Raw genomic sequence first — 19,076 nt, 5'->3', positions numbered from 1 at the left:
GGGTTCTTTACCACTAGCGCCACCTGAGAAGACCCTTAATTAGTATGATAGTGTCTTTACATGTTTACAATGATTCATACCTTGAGGAAGTTAAGGATCAGTTTTCTTTTTGTGACAAATGTAGTGAAACTTACCTTGCCTGATTAAAGTCACAGAAAATAAGAAAACACACACTACATGATACCAGATACTAGCAGTAAAGTCTTATTTCCTCCAGTTTTTCTATGATGTGTCAGGATCCTATGAGAGCAGCTTTACAGTTACAGTGTTCTCTTTAGGAATTTTTTTTCAGTATTCTTTCATGAAAAGTTCCAGGTCTTAGATGTCTGTGATTAAGCATTTTTGTGTGTATGTGTACACACAAGACTTTTACATTAAATTATTTTAGTCAACTTAGTTATGTTTTGTTCAGAGAAAATTCAGCATTTCTTTCTGAACATTTGTTTTACCCTCATTATTGTTTGTTTTTGGTTGTTTGTTGTTTTGGCCACACTGCGAGGCCGCAGGGTCTTAGTTTCCCAACCAGGGAACGAACCCATGCCTCTGCAGTGGAAGCACAGAGTTGTAACTACCGGTCCTCCAGGGAATTCCCATCTTCCTCATTCGTGATTAGTAGCTTCTCAGTATTAAATTTTAAGTTCAAAATTATTCTTCTTCATACTTTATTTTGGTTTTTGTCACTTTTTTTTTCAACCTTTGAGAATTTTCCAAACTTCTGAAAAGTTGCAAAAATAACATAATGAATATTTATTTGGCTCTCCCAGAGATTCATGATTCAACAGTTGTTCACATTTTGCCGCATTTGTTTTTCCTTTTCCTATGCATGTTTTTTTCTTTATTTTTTTTTTCCTGAACCATTTGAATTAGTGGTAGACATCATGATACTTTATCCCTAAAAGTATCACCTAAGAATAAGGATATTTTTCCAGTAGTCATGTATGGGTGTGAGAGTTGGACTTAAAGAAAGCTGAGTGCCGAAGAATTGATGCCTTTGAACTGTGGTGTTGGAGAAGACTCTTGAGAGTCCCTTGGACTACAAGGAGACCCAACCAGTCCATCCTAAAGGAAACCAGTCCTAAATACTCACTGGAAGGACTGATGGCTAAAGCTGAAACCCCAAAACTTTGCCCACCTGATGCAAAGAACTGACTCATTTGAAAAGACCCTGATGATGGGAAAGATTGAAGGTGGGAGGAGAAGGGGACAACAGAGGATGAGATGGTTGGATGGTATCACTGACTCAATGGACATGAGTTGAGTAAACTCCGGGAGTTGGTGATGGACAGAGAGGCCTGGCGTACTGTAGTCCATGGGGTCACAAAGAGTCAGACACGACTGAGTGACTGAGCTGAACCACATAACTAAGTTCAGAAATTTAACATTGATAAAATACTCTAGGGTAGTATATAGTCCATAGTCACATTTCCCCAGTAATCCTAATAACTACTTTATAGTCTTTTTTTGGATATAGAATTATTACATTTAGTTGCCATGTATCTTCTGTCTAGAATAGCTTTTTGTTTGGTTTTTAAGCTTAAAAAAATATCAATTTTTTTTTTTTTTTTTTTTAGTAATAGTTTAGGCTGTTGTTTTGAAAAAAGAGCCTCAGTTTCACTTATTCTTAAGCTTTTCTCACATGGTAACATCCATTTAACAAGTAGAATTATAATGCCCAGTTACTAGTGGACTTCTTTCTCCTGGCCAAAAACTCGTATGAATCCCTGATTCATTGATAGGACTGTAACATAAGTTATTATAGTCAATATTCTCCATAACAACTGCTGGATTCATAAACTTGTATTTATTGAGCAACTATAGACTTGGAATTTGAGAATTAGATGAGGATTTAGGTAGGAAATTAATAGTTTACGCCCTAATTGCTAAGAGAGGTATAAAGTGACTTATTTAAGTCATCTGATAGCTTAATGACTCTCTTGATAAGGGTTATCTAATCCATGAGCATGAAATACCCTTTCCATCTTAGGCATTGGGGCTATGCAGAGAGATACTGAAATGGTTAAGACTGGACCCTTACTCCTCGGTGAGTGACGGTCTGTGATGATAATACAGGCAGTGTAGCCCCTGAAACTGGTGTAGCTCCAGACTTGGGCTCTGCAGTTGCCTGGATTGACTGCTCCATCTCTTACTTGTACATTGGACTCTAAAGTGGAGGTAGTAATATGTAATTTGAAAGGTTAGGAGGGGTAACTAAGACTATGAATGTAAATCATTATAAGTCTTCAGTGATTTTTGTTATTTTAATCTCATGTGTATGTACAGTAAACCCATGTGAGAGATGATACAGTATTGAACAGTGGAAAATCAGAGGATGTGTGTGTGTGTGCGCTCAGTCACTCAGTTGTGACTCCATGGGCTGTAGCCCGCCAGGCTTCTCTGTTCATGGGGTTCTCCAGGCAAGAATACTGTAGTGGGTTGCCATGCACTTCTTCAGGGGATCTTCCCATCCCAGGGATCCAACCCATGTCTCTGGCATCTCCTGCATTGGCAAGTGGATTCTTTACCTCTGCGCCACCTGGAAGCCCCATCAGAGGATAGAGGATGGGGAGAAGTTGCAAATTTAATTAATGGATGTATTGCCCTTTTAACAGTGTTTAAATATAGTAACCATATACTGGATACCTAAAGTAATAGGTAGAGGAGACTTATAGAGTAATTCATTTCATTTCTACAGACACTTACTAAGCACTTTTGTGCTGTGCATGTTTTGCATGCTCTAGATTGTGGAAGAATAAAGCCTAGGGCCTGCCTCAGAGAGCATGAGCATGAGAAAGGTAAAGTTTAGGTTAAATAAAATGACACAGATGCTTTACAAAGCAAAATGCAACTGTAAAAGTTATCAGGTGTTACAGGGTAGAAGAATAAGCAGATTTTTAAAAGGCTTAGGCAAAAGCCTACGTGATGAAACGAAATACATTACCAGTGGAAAGTATGCTTTGGGAAATGAGAATTAGATTGGAGAGTGGATTCAGGGTTAAAGGGTTTGTCCCCTGACTTCTGAGTTGAAGTTAGAGGTGACTGCCATGGGACCATGTCTCATGCCTCCATGAGAAATTCACTCAGCTGAATGGACTTTTGATACAGTAATTATTATGTTTTTAGGTGGAATATCTTGGCATTTAGGGTTGGGTATGTGTTAGTTCATGATTTTTCACATTGTACCTCTTTACTTCTTTCAAGAATCCTCAAACATCATCTCTTGATGTGATCTCATTATGCTGAACCTTGTACTCTTGATGCTGTAAACATTGGTCAGACATTTTCCCCCTAACCTGTTTCTTAACCCTCTTCCCCTGGTCTTTCTCCTCAGGCCATGACCCTTGTATTCTTTCCAAATTGTCCTGGAATTTTGATTATGGATTGCTATTCCATTAAACCTACCAGCCTTATGTCAAAAGTCCTACCTCGAACTTTTTGTAATTCCAGACTAGTAAAATATTTTAAAAATTTGTCTATTAAGATCTTATATTACTTTTGAATTTATTTAAAACAGGATAGATAGATATGCATATAATAACAACTCTCAAAATTACCAGTCCCTTGGGGCAAGGAGCTATCTCTTCCCCCTGCCCTGCTTTAAAATATTGGATTAACCAAGAAGTTTCTACAGTTTTTTCCATACCATCTTAAACATACACCCACACACAGTTTTTTCTCCCACCTCTGGGGACATATGAGAGAATGGCTTAGGAGGGCCAAGCATATGCAACTACTTATCTTTTTCCATTCTAGTTTTACACAGTAGTTTTTCTCAGGTAAATAAAACATTTTCCTCTTATTTAAAGTACAGTCATGCCTATTAGAAAAGATTTAGAAAAATCAGAACAATGTAATAAATAATTTTATGTCACTAAAATCACCTAATATAAACACTGTTAACGTTGAGGTTTTTATTTTGTTTTTCATAGTTGAAATTATTTTACATATACAATTTTTTATCCTGCTTTGATTTTTTTTTAATTTAACATTGTCATAAACATGTTTACATGTCATTATAGATTATCCATAAACAGCTTTTGGCTGCATATTATTCTATGATTTATATACCATGATTCGATTATAGGATGTATAATTAGGTTGAACATTTAGATTTATGTATTTCCTACTATAAGTGATGCTGCTATGAACATCTTTATGGTGAAACTTTTTCTGAGTGGTTATTTCCATGATAGAATTTTATGAGCTGTTTTATAAATTGTTTATATTCTTTATATTTTTATAGTGTCTTAGGTGCTTTTGTATTGGTTTTCACAAATGCTTTACCTAGTTAAGATATTAATCTTTGGCTGTTTCTCGCATCTTACTTTGTTTTCTTTAAATTCTGCTAATGCTGTTCATGTTTTTCTCAAATCAATATGCCTAAAACGAATTGGTCTTTTATTCTTTCCCCTTTCCTCACTGTCCAGCTGACCAGGCAGAAACTGAAATCTTTTCATCTTCATTCTTCTCTACCCTGCTCTACTACATCTAGTCATCCCCAAACTGAGTCCTTATACTACCTCTTAAATATTTTTTGTGTCTATACAATTTGCTCCATCCCCACTACCTCTGTCTTATTTCTCTTGAGTTTTCCCAGCACTGTCCTTGAGTGATTAAGTATGCTTCACTGAAGCAGCCACTTTTCACACACTTATTTTCTTCTAGGCTTTTGGCTCTATGTGTATATTTATACACTTGTCATGTAATTATCATCTTACTTTTTATTAGCATTTCCCAGACAGTTTTCTAAGAAACTCAGGTGTTCTTGAGATACCGTCTCTTAAATGACAGAAAGATTTCATGGTCAAATTTGGAAAACAGTGCATACTGTAGCTTTCTGGAGATTCATAATATGCATTAGTGTGTTAAAGGCCCTGAGAAGTTCTACGTATTCTAATAGGTATTGAATATACGTGATGATGAACAAAACTAGTTTGGAGCTTACGAAATCCTACAGACTTCTTCCTAACCGTGTCTTGCTATACTTGCTCTGTTTGGTACCAGGCATTACTCCTTCCTTCCTGAAGCTGCCGCTTCATCACCTCTGACACTGTGTTCTCTTGATTCTCCTGACATTTCTCTGATGGCTCCTTCTTTATTTTCGTGAGTTCCTTTTCCTCTGCTCAGTACAGTAGACCCATGAATGTGGGTTTGAACTGCATGGGTCCACTTACGTATGGATTTTTTTTTTTTTTCAATAAATACATACTACATAGTCTGCAGTTGGTTGAAACTGCAGATGGGAGAGCCTGGATACAGAGGGCTGGCTGTAAATTTATACTTGGATTTCTGACTGTATGAGGCCCGATGCCCCTAACCCCTGTACTTGGTGATTCTTGACTAAGCTAGTCCACCTGTCTTTTCACACTTTATCTCACCTACTCTGGTGGTTTCAAACATCATATTTGCTAATGACTAATTGTTTTAATCAGCCCCCAAAGGACAATAGAAATGTTTTAAGTACAAGGGTTATCTCTTATATAGAATCTGAAGTAATTTTAAACCTTCTAGGGGAAGACAAGCTAGGAAGCTACCAGCCTCCACTAGTAGACAACCAACCTAAAAAACTGGAAAGTCGTCTTGACTCTCCCCCCCACATTTGTCAAATATTTCAGTTTCAAATCCTGAATTCTCATATCCATTTCCTCCCCTCCAGCGTCCATGCCACACCCCTATTTCATGCCTTCGTCATCTCTTGTGTGAACTGATTCAGATAGCTTGCTTCTGCATGCAGTTGGCTGTTCAGTTACATCCTTTAGAAAATCACCATGATGTATTGAAAAATGCAGGTCTCATCACACAGTTCTCTTACTTAAAACCCGTAAGTGGTTTTCCTGTATCTCTAGAGTGAAGACAAGAACCTCCTTAACAAAGGATAGAGCCATCTCTTCTGTCTTCCCTTAACTTTTTACTGCCATGGCTGCTATTTACTTCATCTGGTTTTTTTCTCTAATGTAATTGTCCACACTGCTTCATTGTCTTGAAATAACCTTTCTTGGTTCCTAACTTGTATAAATTAATATCCCTTTTATTGCAGTTTTGTATAAGCAGATGATTACAATGAGACTTCTTCCTCTCTAGACTGAACTCCTTGAGATCAGGGAGTGTGTTTTACTTCCAGCACCTCTGGTCCTCTGTGTTTGTTGAATGAGTCTTGTACAAACTCATTCCTCATCGTGGTTCTTCAACTCTTATGTCTCCCAACTCCCACCCCACCTCTGTTGATTCTAATTCCTCAGCTGCAGGTTCTACTAAGGGAGTTTCCAGGTACCTAAATTCTGCAGGTTGGGAGAGACATCTACTCTTTTAAAATGATGTAGCACCATTTTTAGTGTACAGAGAAATCCAAACAGTGTTAATATTTTGCACATAAGACTATGTTGAATATGTTGCAGGAAGAGGGACCCCTTCCAGGGTCCCAGAGTGTATGTTCTTGCCTAACACTGGAAATGAATTGTCTGAGGAGACACACGTGGTGACAAAGCAAGAGACGTTATTGAGACTTTATTGGGACCCCTGCAGAGAACCCAAGAAAATTGCTTTGCCACCTGGCTGTCAGTCTTGGGTTGTTATGGTAATGGGGTTTGTTTTCGGGTCATCTCTGGCCAGTCATTCTGACCAAGGGTCCTTCCTGGTGGTGCATGCATTGCTCAGCCACGGTGGATTCTAGCGAGAAGGACTCGCAGGCTGGTAGGACACGGGCTGGTGTCTCCACTCTTCTTGACTTCGTGCAAGTTCTTTGGACTGGTGATAGCTTGTTAGTTTGCATTCCTTACCAGGACCTCTTTGTTAAGACAACTTAGGCAAGTGACTGCTGTCTTGCCTGGCCAGGGTGGCTGGTGTCAGTCACTGTTTCCTCCAACAAATATATTTTTAAAACTTAAGTATGATATTGGATATGTATTGATTAAACTTTTTCTGTTACACAAACTAGTCAGTGGAGACCAAGTTAATGTTACAGGTCATTTGCTTTTCTATCAATTTAATATTGCCTTTAGAAATACAAAATCCAACAACTGAAGTAATTTTTTTATTTTTTTATTTTTTATTTTTTTTTTCTGTGAAGTAATTTTTTTAATGTAATTTTATTTACTTATTTTTGGCTGTGCTGAGACTTAGTTGCTGTCCAGGCTTTTCTCTAATTGCTGTGAGCGGGGTCTACTCTCTAGCTGCACTTGACAGGTTTTTCATTGCAGTAGCTTTTCTTGTTGTGGAGCATGGGCTATAGGGCATGCAGGCTTCAGCAGTTGTGGCTCCTGGGCTCCAGAGAACACAGTATTTGAGGCACATGGGCTTAGCTGCTTCACAGCATGTGGGATCTTCATAATCAGGGATCAAACTGTTTTCTCCTGCATTAACAGGCAGATTCTTTACCACTGTGCCACCAGGGAAGCCGTGAAGTAATCCTTAAGGTACCTCTAAGCAGCAGTGTAATATACTGCTAGCAGAAGCAAAGGCAAAGGAGAAAAGGAAAGATCTACTCATCTGAATGCAAAGAATAACAAGGAGAGAGAAGAAAGCCTTCATCAGTGAGCAGTGCAAAGAAATAGAGGAAAACAATAGAACAGGAAAGACTAGAGATTTCATCAAGAAAATTAGAGATAACAAGGGAACATTTCATGCAGAGATGGACACAAGGACAGAAACTGGACCTAGCAGAAGCAGAAGATAGTAGAAGAGGTGGCAAGAATACACAGAAGAACTCTATAAAAAAAAGATCTTAATGACCCAGATAACCATGATGGTGTGATCACTCACGTAGAGCCAGACATCCTGGAGTGTGAAGTCAAGTGGGCCTTAGGAAGCAGCACTACGAACAAAGCTAGTGGGGGTGATGGAATTCCAACTGATTTATTTCAAATCCTAAAAGATGATGCTGTGAAAGTGCTGCATTCAATATGCCAGCAAACTTGGAAAATTCAGCAGTGGCCACAGGACTGGAAGAGGTCAGTTCTCATTCCAATCCTAAAGAAAGGCAATGCCAAAGAATGTTCAAACGTACTGCACAATTGCACTCATCTCACATGCTAGCGAAATAATGCTCAAAATTCTCCAAGCGAGGCTTCAACAGTACATGAACCGAGAACTTCAGATGTTCAAGCTGGTTTTAGAAAAGGCAGAGAAACCAGAAATCAAATTGCCAACATCCATTGGATCATCAAAAAAGCAAGAGAGTTCCAGGAAAACACCTACTTCTGCTTTATTGACTACGTCAAAGCCTTTGACTGTGTGGATCACAACACACTGTGGACAATTCTGAAAGAGATGGGAGTACCAGACCACCTTACCTGCCTCCTGAGAAATCTGTATGCAGGTCAAGAAGCAACAGTTAGAACCGGACATGGAACAGCAGACTGGTTCCAAATTGGGAAAGGAGTACATCAGGGCTGTATATTGTCACCCTACTCATTTAACTTATATGCAGAGTATATCATGCGAAATGCTGAACTGGATGAAGCACAAGCTGGAATCAAGATTGCCGGGAGAAATATCAATAACCTCAGATATGCAGTTGACACTACCCTTATGGCAGAAAGTGAAGAGGCATGAAAGATCCTCTTGAAGAAAGTGAAAGAGGAGAGTGAAAAAGCTGGCTTGAAACTCAACATTCAGAAAGCTAAGATCATGGCATCCAGTCCCATCGCTTCATGGCAAATGGATAGGGAAACAATGGAAACAGTGACAGACTTTATTTTCTTGCATTCCAAAATCACTGCAGATAGTGACTGCAGCTGTGAACTTAAAAGACACTTGCTTCTTGGAAGAAAAGCTATGACCATCTAGGCAGCATATTAAAAAGCAGAGACATTACTTTGCCAGCAAAGGTCCATCTAGTCAGAGCTCTGGTTTTCCCAGTATGCATGTATGGATGTGAGAATTGGACCATAAAAAAAGCTGAGCACTGAAGAATTGATGCTTTTGAACTGTGGTGTTGGAGAAGAGTCCCTTGGACTGCAAGGAGATCAAACCAATTGATCCTAAAGTAGATCAGTCCTGAATATTCATTGGAAGGACTGACGCTAAAGCTGAAACTCCAATACTTTGGGCATCTGATGCGAAGAACTGACCCATTGAAAAGACCCTGATGCTGGGAAAGATTGAAGGCAGGAGAAGAAGGGGACGACAGAGGATGAGATGGTTGGGTGGCATCACGAACTCGATGGACATGAGTTTGAGCAAGCTCCAGGAGTTTGTGATGGACAGGGAAGCCTGGTGTGCTGCCGTCCATGGGGTCGAAGAGTTGGACATGACTGAGCAACTGAACTGAACTGAAGTGTAAAGTTGATTTTGTATTGTCTTTCTTGTGTGTATCAAACCCCAGGTCTCTCACATATTGCTCAGAACTTTTCTGCTTTTGAACCATGTTGGAACCTGTTATGATTCTTGCAACATGATTCATTTATGTTTTGGAATCAGTGCAGTAGTCTCATAACTTTCCTTAGTTTTGCCCCCTTTTAATCTATCTGTTATACCTTTGCCAGGATGGTATTCTCTTAAAACTTTCATCTGATCACGAGCCTTACTTAACATCTTTTAGTGGCTCCCCATTGCCTTCAGAATTGCACAGACTCCTTGGCCTGGAAGGTAGCCCTGTGTGCCTCTAGCTCATCTCAGTGCTCTGAGCACGCAGCCCATGCTCTGGGTGTACTGAGCAGCAAAGTCCTGTGATGTCTCCTGCTCTCAGGCATTACCACCGTTGCACGAGAAGCTTCCTTGACCTCTGCGGTCCTCCTGCCCACTGCTACTCCTCACCTACCTCCTTTCCATCCTTTCAGCCTTCCTCCTGGCATTCTGACATTCCCATCCCCACCCTGGACTTCCTGTTCCCACTGCACATGGTGTTTATATATAATGTATTTATTTGTTTCTTTGTATGCCTCCATCATCTTGAGGACAGGGACAGTGAGCATCCAGATGTTTGGCAGAGTACCTATTGCATGTATGTTCTCCATAGATATTTGTCGACTGTTGTCATTCCTGTTGGTAATTCTGAAGCACACTGTTAACTTTTAAAACTCTTGTTTTTGTAGCCTCAAGGAATAGGTTCTCCTAGTGTTTATCATGCAGTTATCGTCATCTTTTTGGAGTTTTTCGCTTGGGGATTATTGACAGCACCCACCTTGGTGGTAAGTAATCTTTTAACTTATTTTTCACTAACTTTAAAATCTTTTTTCTTCAATTTGGTGGGCGGGGAACGGCTCTTTACCTTTCCGAGGTTCCTTCTCCCACCAATGCCGTCAGCCCTTGGTATACTTACTGTATTTTACTGCGTTAGTTGTCTTTTACAGCTCTCGCTTCTCCCTTACTTTTTGGCAGGGCTTAGGTGCGTGTGATTCTACTGATGAATACTGGACACATGTAAGCGGGAGCTCAGTTTCCACTCTGCGTAGAGTGGAAAGGATTCTTATACAGACTTAGGAAAAATGATGTCTATCCCTGAATCACTCAGCATTATCATTTTGAGATTTGTTTTTCTAGTTGCATTTTCCCGATATAAGTTTCTTTTAGTTTAGGCCAAGTATCTAGAGGTAACCATCTAGGGAGGTCATTCTTGCTATAGCCCTAAGCTGATTTTGCTCAAATATTCCCCGGTTTAGACTCTTAGAAAGACCTCTCTGTAAGACTGAACATCTTAGGTAATAGCTAGTTTTCTCCTATCAGTATAGAGGAGAGGAATGGGATGAAAGAAGTAGTTACAGTAGACCTCTGTAACATCTTGAAGAGTGTAATCATAACTTGCCAAATCCCAGAAGAACAGATTTTTAAGATACTTTAAAGAGATACTTTCTTATATTTTCATGAGCTTATTTGTTGATATCCAAAAAAGATTTTTATAAAAAGTTTATTATAAATAAATTGAATGATCATATATAGATAGTTTAAACTAGTCTAAGAAAATTTATGTTCCATATTTCTTGACATATTTATTATATGGTTATATAATCATTACTGTATCTACATAAAACACTGATGTCTAACAGTTATTTTGAATATACAAAACATATTTACAAATACTGCTAAAACAAGTTTCAAAAGAAAATGAAATCTAAAGTAAATATAATTCCTTTTGTAATAAACCATGCTTTGCAAGTTATGACAGTTCCCTGAATGAATGACAGTTCCCTGACATATGATTTTAAGAATTCTGATTTTATTATGTTTTGAAACCCTTTCTTTATTAAAAAGAAACAACTCACTTACCTGTAATGGTCCATTGGTTTTACATAAATGAATTTTCAAAATAATTGATATGTGACATTTAAATATCTGACTTTTTTTAATTTAATAATTTCTGATGGGAATTTCTCAAATAATTTACACTTTTCCTGCTGTCAGTCCATGAGCACTGATTTGAAGCTTTATCATATGATGCAGGTTCATTATGGCATTTGTAACTACATTATACTGTAATAACCTGATGTCAAGTGCTACTAGGGTACTACAATAACTGTTCTCTCATAATTTTTAAATGTTTATTATTTGGTTGCACTGGGTCTTTGTTGCTATGCGCGGGCTTTCTCTGGTTCTGGCGAGCAGGGGCTACTCTTGGTTGTGGTGCACAGGCTTCCCGTTTTGGTGGCCTCTCTTGTTGCAGAGCCCAGCTCCAGACACATAGACTTAAGTAGTTGCGGTTCGAGGGCTCGAGAGCAGGGGATTGTAGTTTGGCACATAGGATTGGTTGCTCCGCGGCCTGTGGAATGTTCCCAGGCTACAGATCAAACCCATGTCCCCTGCATTGGCAATTAGATTCTCATCCACTGTACTATATTAGCTTTCTAATGTTTTAGTGTACTTATTTATAATCTACCAATTTAACATATCAATCTCTCTGGCCGATGTTTAGTCTTACAGTTTAAAGGACTTGAGCTTTGTAATAGCAAACAGTTTGTATATATTTATATTATGATGAGTCCAGGCACAGTCCTAAGCACTATAAATACAATACATTATTATTATTAATCCTTAAAGGATTTCTTTGCAGCTAAAGATGGAGAAGCTCTACACAGTCAGCAAAAACAAGACCAGGAGTTGCCTGTAGTTCAGATCATGAACTCCTTATTGCAAAATGCAGATATAAATTGAAGAAAATAGGGAAAACCACTAGACCATTCAGGTATGACCTAAATCAAATCCCTTACGATTATACAGTGTAAGTGAGAAATAGATTCAAGGGATTAGTTCTGATAGGCAGACTGCCTGAAGAACTATGGATGGAGGTTTGTGACATTGTACAGGAGGCAGTTATCAAGACCATCCCCAAGAAAAAGAAATGCAAAAAGGCAAAATGGTTGTCTAAGGAGGCCTTACAAATAGCTGTCAAAAGAAGAGAAGCGAAAGGCAAAGGAGAAAAAGAAAGATATACTCATCTGAATGCAGAACTCCAAAGAATAACAAGGAGATATAAAGCCTTCATCAGTGATGAATGCAAAGAAATAGAGGAAAACAATAGAACGGGACAGACTAGAGATTTCATCAAGAAAATTAGAGATAGCAAGGAAGAAATTTCATGCAGAGAGGGGAACAATAAAGGACAGAAGCAATATGGACCTAACAGAAGCAGAAGATAGTAAGAAGAGGTGGCAAGAATACATAGAAGAACTATACAAAAAAGATCTTTATGACCCAGATAACCATGATGGTGTGATCACTCACGTAGAGCCAGACATCCTGGAGTGTGAAGTCAAGTGGGCCTTAGGAAGCAGCACTACGAACAAAGCTAGTGGGGGTGATGGAATTCCAACTGATTTATTTCAAATCCTAAAAGATGATGCTGTGAAGTGCTGCATTCAATATGCCAGCAAACTTGGAAAATTCAGCAGTGGCCACAGGACTGGAAGAGGTCAGTTTTCATTCCAATCCTAAAGAAAGGCAATGCCAAAGAATGTTCAAACGTACTGCACAATTGCACTCATCTCACATGCTAGCGAAATAATGCTCAAAATTCTCCAAGCGAGGCTTCAACAGTACATGAACCGAGAACTTCAGATGTTCAAGCTGGTTTTAGAAAAGGCAGAGAAACCAGAAATCAAATTGCCAACATCCATTGGATCATCAAAAAAGCAAGAGAGTTCCAGGAAAACACCTACTTCTGCTTTATTGACTACGTCAAAGCCTTTGACTGTGTGGATCACAACACACTGTGGACAATTCTGAAAGAGATGGGAGTACCAGACCACCTTACCTGCCTCCTGAGAAATCTGTATGCAGGTCAAGAAGCAACAGTTAGAACCGGACATGGAACAGCAGACTGGTTCCAAATTGGGAAGGGAGTACATCAGGGCTGTATATTGTCACCCTACTCGTTTAACTTATATGCAGAGTATATCATGCGAAATGCTGAACTGGATGAAGCACAAGCTGGAATCAAGATTGCCGGGAGAAATATCAATAACCTCAGATATGCAGTTGACACTACCCTTATGGCAGAAAGTGAAGAGGCATGAAAGATCCTCTTGAAGAAAGTGAAAGAGGAGAGTGAAAAAGCTGGCTTGAAACTCAACATTCAGAAAGCTAAGATCATGGCATCCAGTCCCATCGCTTCATGGCAAATGGATAGGGAAACAATGGAAACAGTGACAGACTTTATTTTCCTGCACTCCAAAATCACTGCAGATGGTAACTGCAGCTGTGAACTTAAAAGACACTTGCTTCTTGGAAGAAAAGCTATGACCATCTAGGCAGCATATTAAAAAGCAGAGACATTACTTTGCCAGCAAAGGTCCATCTAGTCAGAGCTCTGGTTTTCCCAGTATGCATGTATGGATGTGAGAATTGGACCATAAAGAAAGCTGAGAATTGATGCTTTTGAACTGTGGTGTTGGAGAAGAGTCCCTTGGACTGCAAGGAGATCAAACCAGTCAATCCTAAAGGAGATCAATCCTGAATATTCGTTGGAAGGACTGATGCTAAAGCTGAAGCTCCAATACTTTGGGCATCTGATGCGAAGAACTGACCCATTGGTAAAGACCCTGATGCCGGCAAAGATTGAAAGCGGGAAAAGAAGGGGACGACAGAGGATAAGATGGTTGGGTGGCATCATGAACTCGATAGACATGAGTTTGAGCAAGCTCCAGGAGTTTGTGATGGACAGGGAAGCCTAGTGTGCTGCAGTTCATGGGGTCGCAAAGAGTTGGACTTACTGAGGACTGAACTGACCTGAATCATTAAAACTACTTTATCAATGAGGAATTAGCCTCATATTGATGCCAAAAGCTCAGCCTTCCTACACTGGTGCCAAATCATTCTCAAAGAGAGGGATTTGATTGAATTAGAATTGGGTTGGGCCTCCCTGGTGGCGCAGACAGTAACGCATCTGCCTGCAATGTGGGAGACCCGGGTTTGATCCCTGTGTCGGGAATATCCTCTGGAGAAGGAAATGGCAACCCACTCCAGTACCCTTGCCTGGAAAATCCCATGGACGGAGGATCCTTGTATGCAACAGTCCATTGGGTCACAAAGAGTCGGACACGACTGAGCGACTTCACTCACTCTGGCTTCAAAAACTATTTATTCCCACCCAAGGAGGATTTGATGAAGAGTAGGGCTTCCCTGGTGGCTCAAAGGTTAAAGCGCCTGCCTGCAATGCAGGAGACCTGGGTTCAATCCCTGGGTCAGGAAGATTCCCTGGAGAAGGAAATGGCAACCCACTCCACTATTCTTGCCTGCAGAATCCCGCAAACAGAGGAGCCTGGTGGGCTACAGTCCATGGGGTCGCAAAGGTCACTTTCACTTTCACTAGGCAGCTATAGCTCAAGGGTGGGGTTGCTGAAAAGATTAGGACCTGTACTCCTTTAATTTCATCCCGGGGAAGTTTCTTGATGAGCTTTTGGGTTCCTTTTGTCTGGCCTCAGGTGGTCTAGGCTATGGAGAATGCTGACATCTTCCATTTTTTGGGTTTTAAATCTATAAAATGGCTTCCCTGGTGGCTCAGACAGTAAAGCGTCTGCCTACAATGCGGGTGACCCGGGTTCAATCCCTGGGTTGGGAAGATCTCCTGGAGAGGGAAATGGCAACCCACTCCAGTATTCCTGCCTGGAGAATCCCATGGACGAAGGAGCCCTCGAAAAGAGTCAGACACCATGACTGAGCAACTTCACTTCACTTCAAATCTATAAAGAGCTTAAAGATATTAATCTGTGTATCTATAAAAGAGCTTAAAGGTATTATTACTGATTTGGAACAAGAACCCTGCTCCAAGGCTCTACTATTGTTTTCTGGCTTTTGGTCCCTTAACTCTGCATCCCTTCCCTTCCTTGATTGGCAACTGTTTGAATTCACACTTTGGAACTCAGGAAAGGTCATGAAGACTGAACAGAAAGGCTCCCCAGGTCCAGGAGCCTGTGTACACTGTCCCGCTTAGTTTCAATAATACAAGTGAGGAAATTAAGGGTTAGAAGAGTTAAAGAGCTTCTTTTGTTCCAGTTCTCAGTCTTAGAGAACACTGGCAGTAAGTGGTTCACACCCATGTTTTAGGTAGTTCAGCAGCCCAACCACTAGCCACGTAGAGAGATTTAAATATTTGCTAAACTATGCAAGCCAGCAAAAAAAGTTTTTTGTGATGATCCCATAATTTGTGTAGCTGTTTTTTAAATTCATTTCTGGTTTATGTTTTTTCAGTATATCAACTTTTTGTCTAATTTTGATATCATGTCTTTTCTGATTTGAAAGATTGTTTTCTTTAAGAACAAGTAAGAAGTCCAGTTATTTAATATAAATAACTTAACTCGTTTTTTCACAGCTATGGGAAAACTTTGTGCTTAGTATATTTTTAACTATTTTTATTAATTAAAACATAGAAAGTACCTTTGATTTTGATTTTTCTGTTGCTTTCTCTTTCATTTTTTTGAATCCTGGTCAGGAAAATGAAAAGTGCTATTTTGAGACTTAATTATTTTTCTTTTGCCAGCATAAATATACTTCTCAGAATTATTGCTCTAACATTGGTGCCAATTGTTTCATTGAAAGACTTCTCTCCCCCATCATTATTGTAACAGTTACTCTTAATTCTTGCTTGTTTTTTATACTTGAATTTTTTAAGATGGTGAAATGATGAGTTGTGGTTACTTGGGACAGTTGTCCATATTATCATAGTCATAATACTTTACCTTTTTCAATTTTTTACTTTATTTTTTTAAATTAAGCATACTCTCAGAAAAAAAATAGTTTCAAATATTATTGAATGTTAAGTTCAGAGTTTTATCTTTCTAATTCTTCTCTCATCTTTATACACATTTTTAAAATTGCAGTTTTTATGCTCTTTGTTTTTTAGCTGTTTGATGGGGAAAACCTTGGCTGAAGAGAGTTAGGCAAATCAGAGATTGAGTTGTAGAGATTAGATGTATGTAAATTGGCAGAGATTGTTAAACTCCAGATATTGAATCCTTCCTGGTGTTTTGGCCTTTGGGCCTTAGAACTGCAAGAATCTTTGAAATATCACTGAAGAAATTGTACATGAGAAATCTATATATAGACAATCCTCTGTATATTATATCAGTGTATGTTACTTTTTTTTTTGGCCCTGCCACACGGTTTGGGGGATCCTAATTCCCCAGCTAGGGATTGAACCTGTGCTCCCTGCAATGGAAAACGCGGAGTTCCAACCAATAGACCGCCAGGGAATTAATTACCTGGCGGTATGTTACTGTTTTTATTACTAGTAACATAATGTGTGCCTGTTGTAACCCTTAGGCGGTATATAAACAGGTCAGGACCGGGAAGTTCTCCTGAAGTCCTGTTTATCCCTCCAGGCAGCCTGCAGTTCGGTTGTGCTTTCCCAGCCCCATGGGACAGATCGGCCAGTTGGAGGTAAAGATTTCAGTTTTACAGTGTTGTTGTTGTTGTTCGGTCGCTCAGTCGGGACCCCGTGGACTGCAGCATGCCAGGCTTCCCTGTCCTGCACTGTCTCCTGGGCTTGCTGCTCATGACCAGGGGGTAGGCTCAGGCATGTGTATTTTTCAGAAGTGATTCTCATATATCTAGTATACATCACTAATTAAGAACCAATATAGTAATTCAGTATAGACTTTTAAATAAGATTTTGCTCATTTTGAGACTTTCTTTGCAGTTTTTTGCTTTTGACTTTGTTAGCAGTCCTCTTTTCTCTGTTCTGGACTCCTACACTCCCCAGTGTTGGGGTGTGGGGAGAAGTGAGTTCTGGGGTGGAGGGCACCAAGCTGTAGCACTTTGTTCTTTTTTCCAAATGTCTGTTAACCTTTAAACATTTTACTTCTTCCTCATGAGTTTTGAAACTGATCATAAATGATGCCTGCTGGAACAGCTCTTAATGTACATTTAAAAAGGGAAGATGAGGAGAAGGCATTGGCACCCCACTCCAGTACTCTTGCCTGGAAAATCCTGTGGACGGAGGAGCCTGGTAGGCTGCAGTCCATGGGGTCACTAACAGTCGGACCCGACTGAAGCGACTTAGCATACACCCAACTCAAATAAACCCCAAAAAAAAACAAAAAAAAAAAAAGGGAAGATGAGAGTGAAAATATAAGTGAGTTTATTTGTATTTTATGTTTATCTCTCTTCCCATACACAACTCTCAAAAATTACAGAGCTTAAGTATTTCAGTTTTCAAAGATACTCTTTGAATTAATTCATTTAACAAATAACCAAACTTAAGATGTATTAGTTATAATAAATATTTGATTTTGGATTTATAATAGCCTTTGTTTTAAAAAGTAAGGTGAAATTAAAAGAATTAAAATATTTCATGTGTTTGCAGTTATCTTTGAGTTTGAAACTCATAAAACTTATAGAGCATTGTTCTAGAATACAGTCACAGAATATAGTCAAAGAACAAAATGTTCTATGTGGAGGGCCTCTGCAGGAGAGGATGGTGAAGTCTCCACCAAGGGGATGTATGTTAATTACATAAGAGAATTTTATACTGACAAATACTTTTAAGAACTGTAATCTTAACACTTTGAGAGGTTGTGACTATATGGTTGGTTCATAATGGTGTTCAAATAGTGATTGTTGGTTGACTAAATAATATACATTTAGGTAAAAAGAATTAATGACAGTAGGATCTATAATGCTAAGAAGTGGCTTCACTTTTTCAGTGGATTGATGGTTCTAGAAATATTCAATGTTTCAAACTGCTAGATACACAATCCATGTTAAGGAGCAAGACCCTGGATCCAGACCTCCTGCGTCTCTTCTCTATAAATGTCTTAGTATTCTTTGCTGAGAGATAGTTTCTGTTTTTTAAATTGGTTAAGTCACTTTGCATAATTATGTTATATTAAGTCATTTTGAAGGCAGAATTTTTAACCTGTTAATTATGAATGTTTAGTTACTGTATAAAGTTATTACTATATAAAGGCACTATCTATGAGGCACCAATAGAGATAAAAATATATTAGATTCAAAGCATATATAGTAGATATAGTGCCTGTCTGCCCTTAATAAGTTTGAAATATAATTGAAAAGAAATATTTATTAAATACCTTAAGAGAGAAAAAGTATAAGAACAAACTAACACAGAAGTGTTAGTTGCTTAGTCGTGTCTAACTCTTTGCTACCCCACGGACTGTAGCCCACTAGACTCGTCTGTCCATGGGATTCTGCAGGCAAGAATACTGGAGTAGGTGGCCATTTCCTTCTCCAGGGGATCTTCCTGACCCAGGAATCCAACCCTTGTCTCCTGTATCTCCTGCATTAGCAGACGGGTTCTTTACCTCTAGTGCCACCTGCAAAACCCCTTACAAAGCTCTATGTGAGAGTGTTGTAATTGCCTATTATATGGTCCTAAAGGAGAAATAGATTGTTTTGGATAGGAAAGTTTGGTAGCCATGTGGAAGATTTGGAGGAAGACTCATTGGAAAAGACCCTGATGCTGGGGAAAATTGAGGGCCAGAGAAGGGGTTGACAGAAGTTGAGATGGTTGGATGGTATCACTGGCTCAGTGGACATGAGTTTGAGCAAACTCAGGGAGATAGTGATGGATAGAGAAGCCTGGCGTGCTGTAATTCATGGGGTTCCAAAGAGTCGGACATGACTTAGTGACTGAACAACGATGACAAAGGGGAAAAAACATTTAAGATGGACAGGATATCATGTATAAAAGT

The 19,076-nt window shown here is 39.2% G+C and overlaps 1 protein-coding gene across 2 annotated transcripts in view; it reads left to right on the top strand.

Annotated features, from left to right (window-relative positions):
- Window positions 1–19,076, top strand: part of MFSD14A (major facilitator superfamily domain containing 14A) — a 49,099-nt gene that overhangs the window by 6,042 nt on the left and 23,981 nt on the right. Inside the window, exon 2 of one of the 2 annotated variants that reach the window (XM_043878319.1) lies at window positions 10,029–10,124. The exons of the other annotated variant lie outside the window; for it this stretch is intronic. Within the exon in view, the coding sequence (XP_043734254.1) occupies window positions 10,029–10,124 (96 nt within the window). The remainder of the gene's footprint in view (window positions 1–10,028; window positions 10,125–19,076) is intronic. 2 annotated transcript variants of the gene reach the window in all.

Source organism: Cervus elaphus, chromosome 20 (assembly GCF_910594005.1).
Source record: "Cervus elaphus chromosome 20, mCerEla1.1, whole genome shotgun sequence".
NCBI lineage: Eukaryota > Metazoa > Chordata > Mammalia > Artiodactyla > Cervidae > Cervus > Cervus elaphus.
This window is presented reverse-complemented; position numbering and strand designations above follow the sequence as displayed.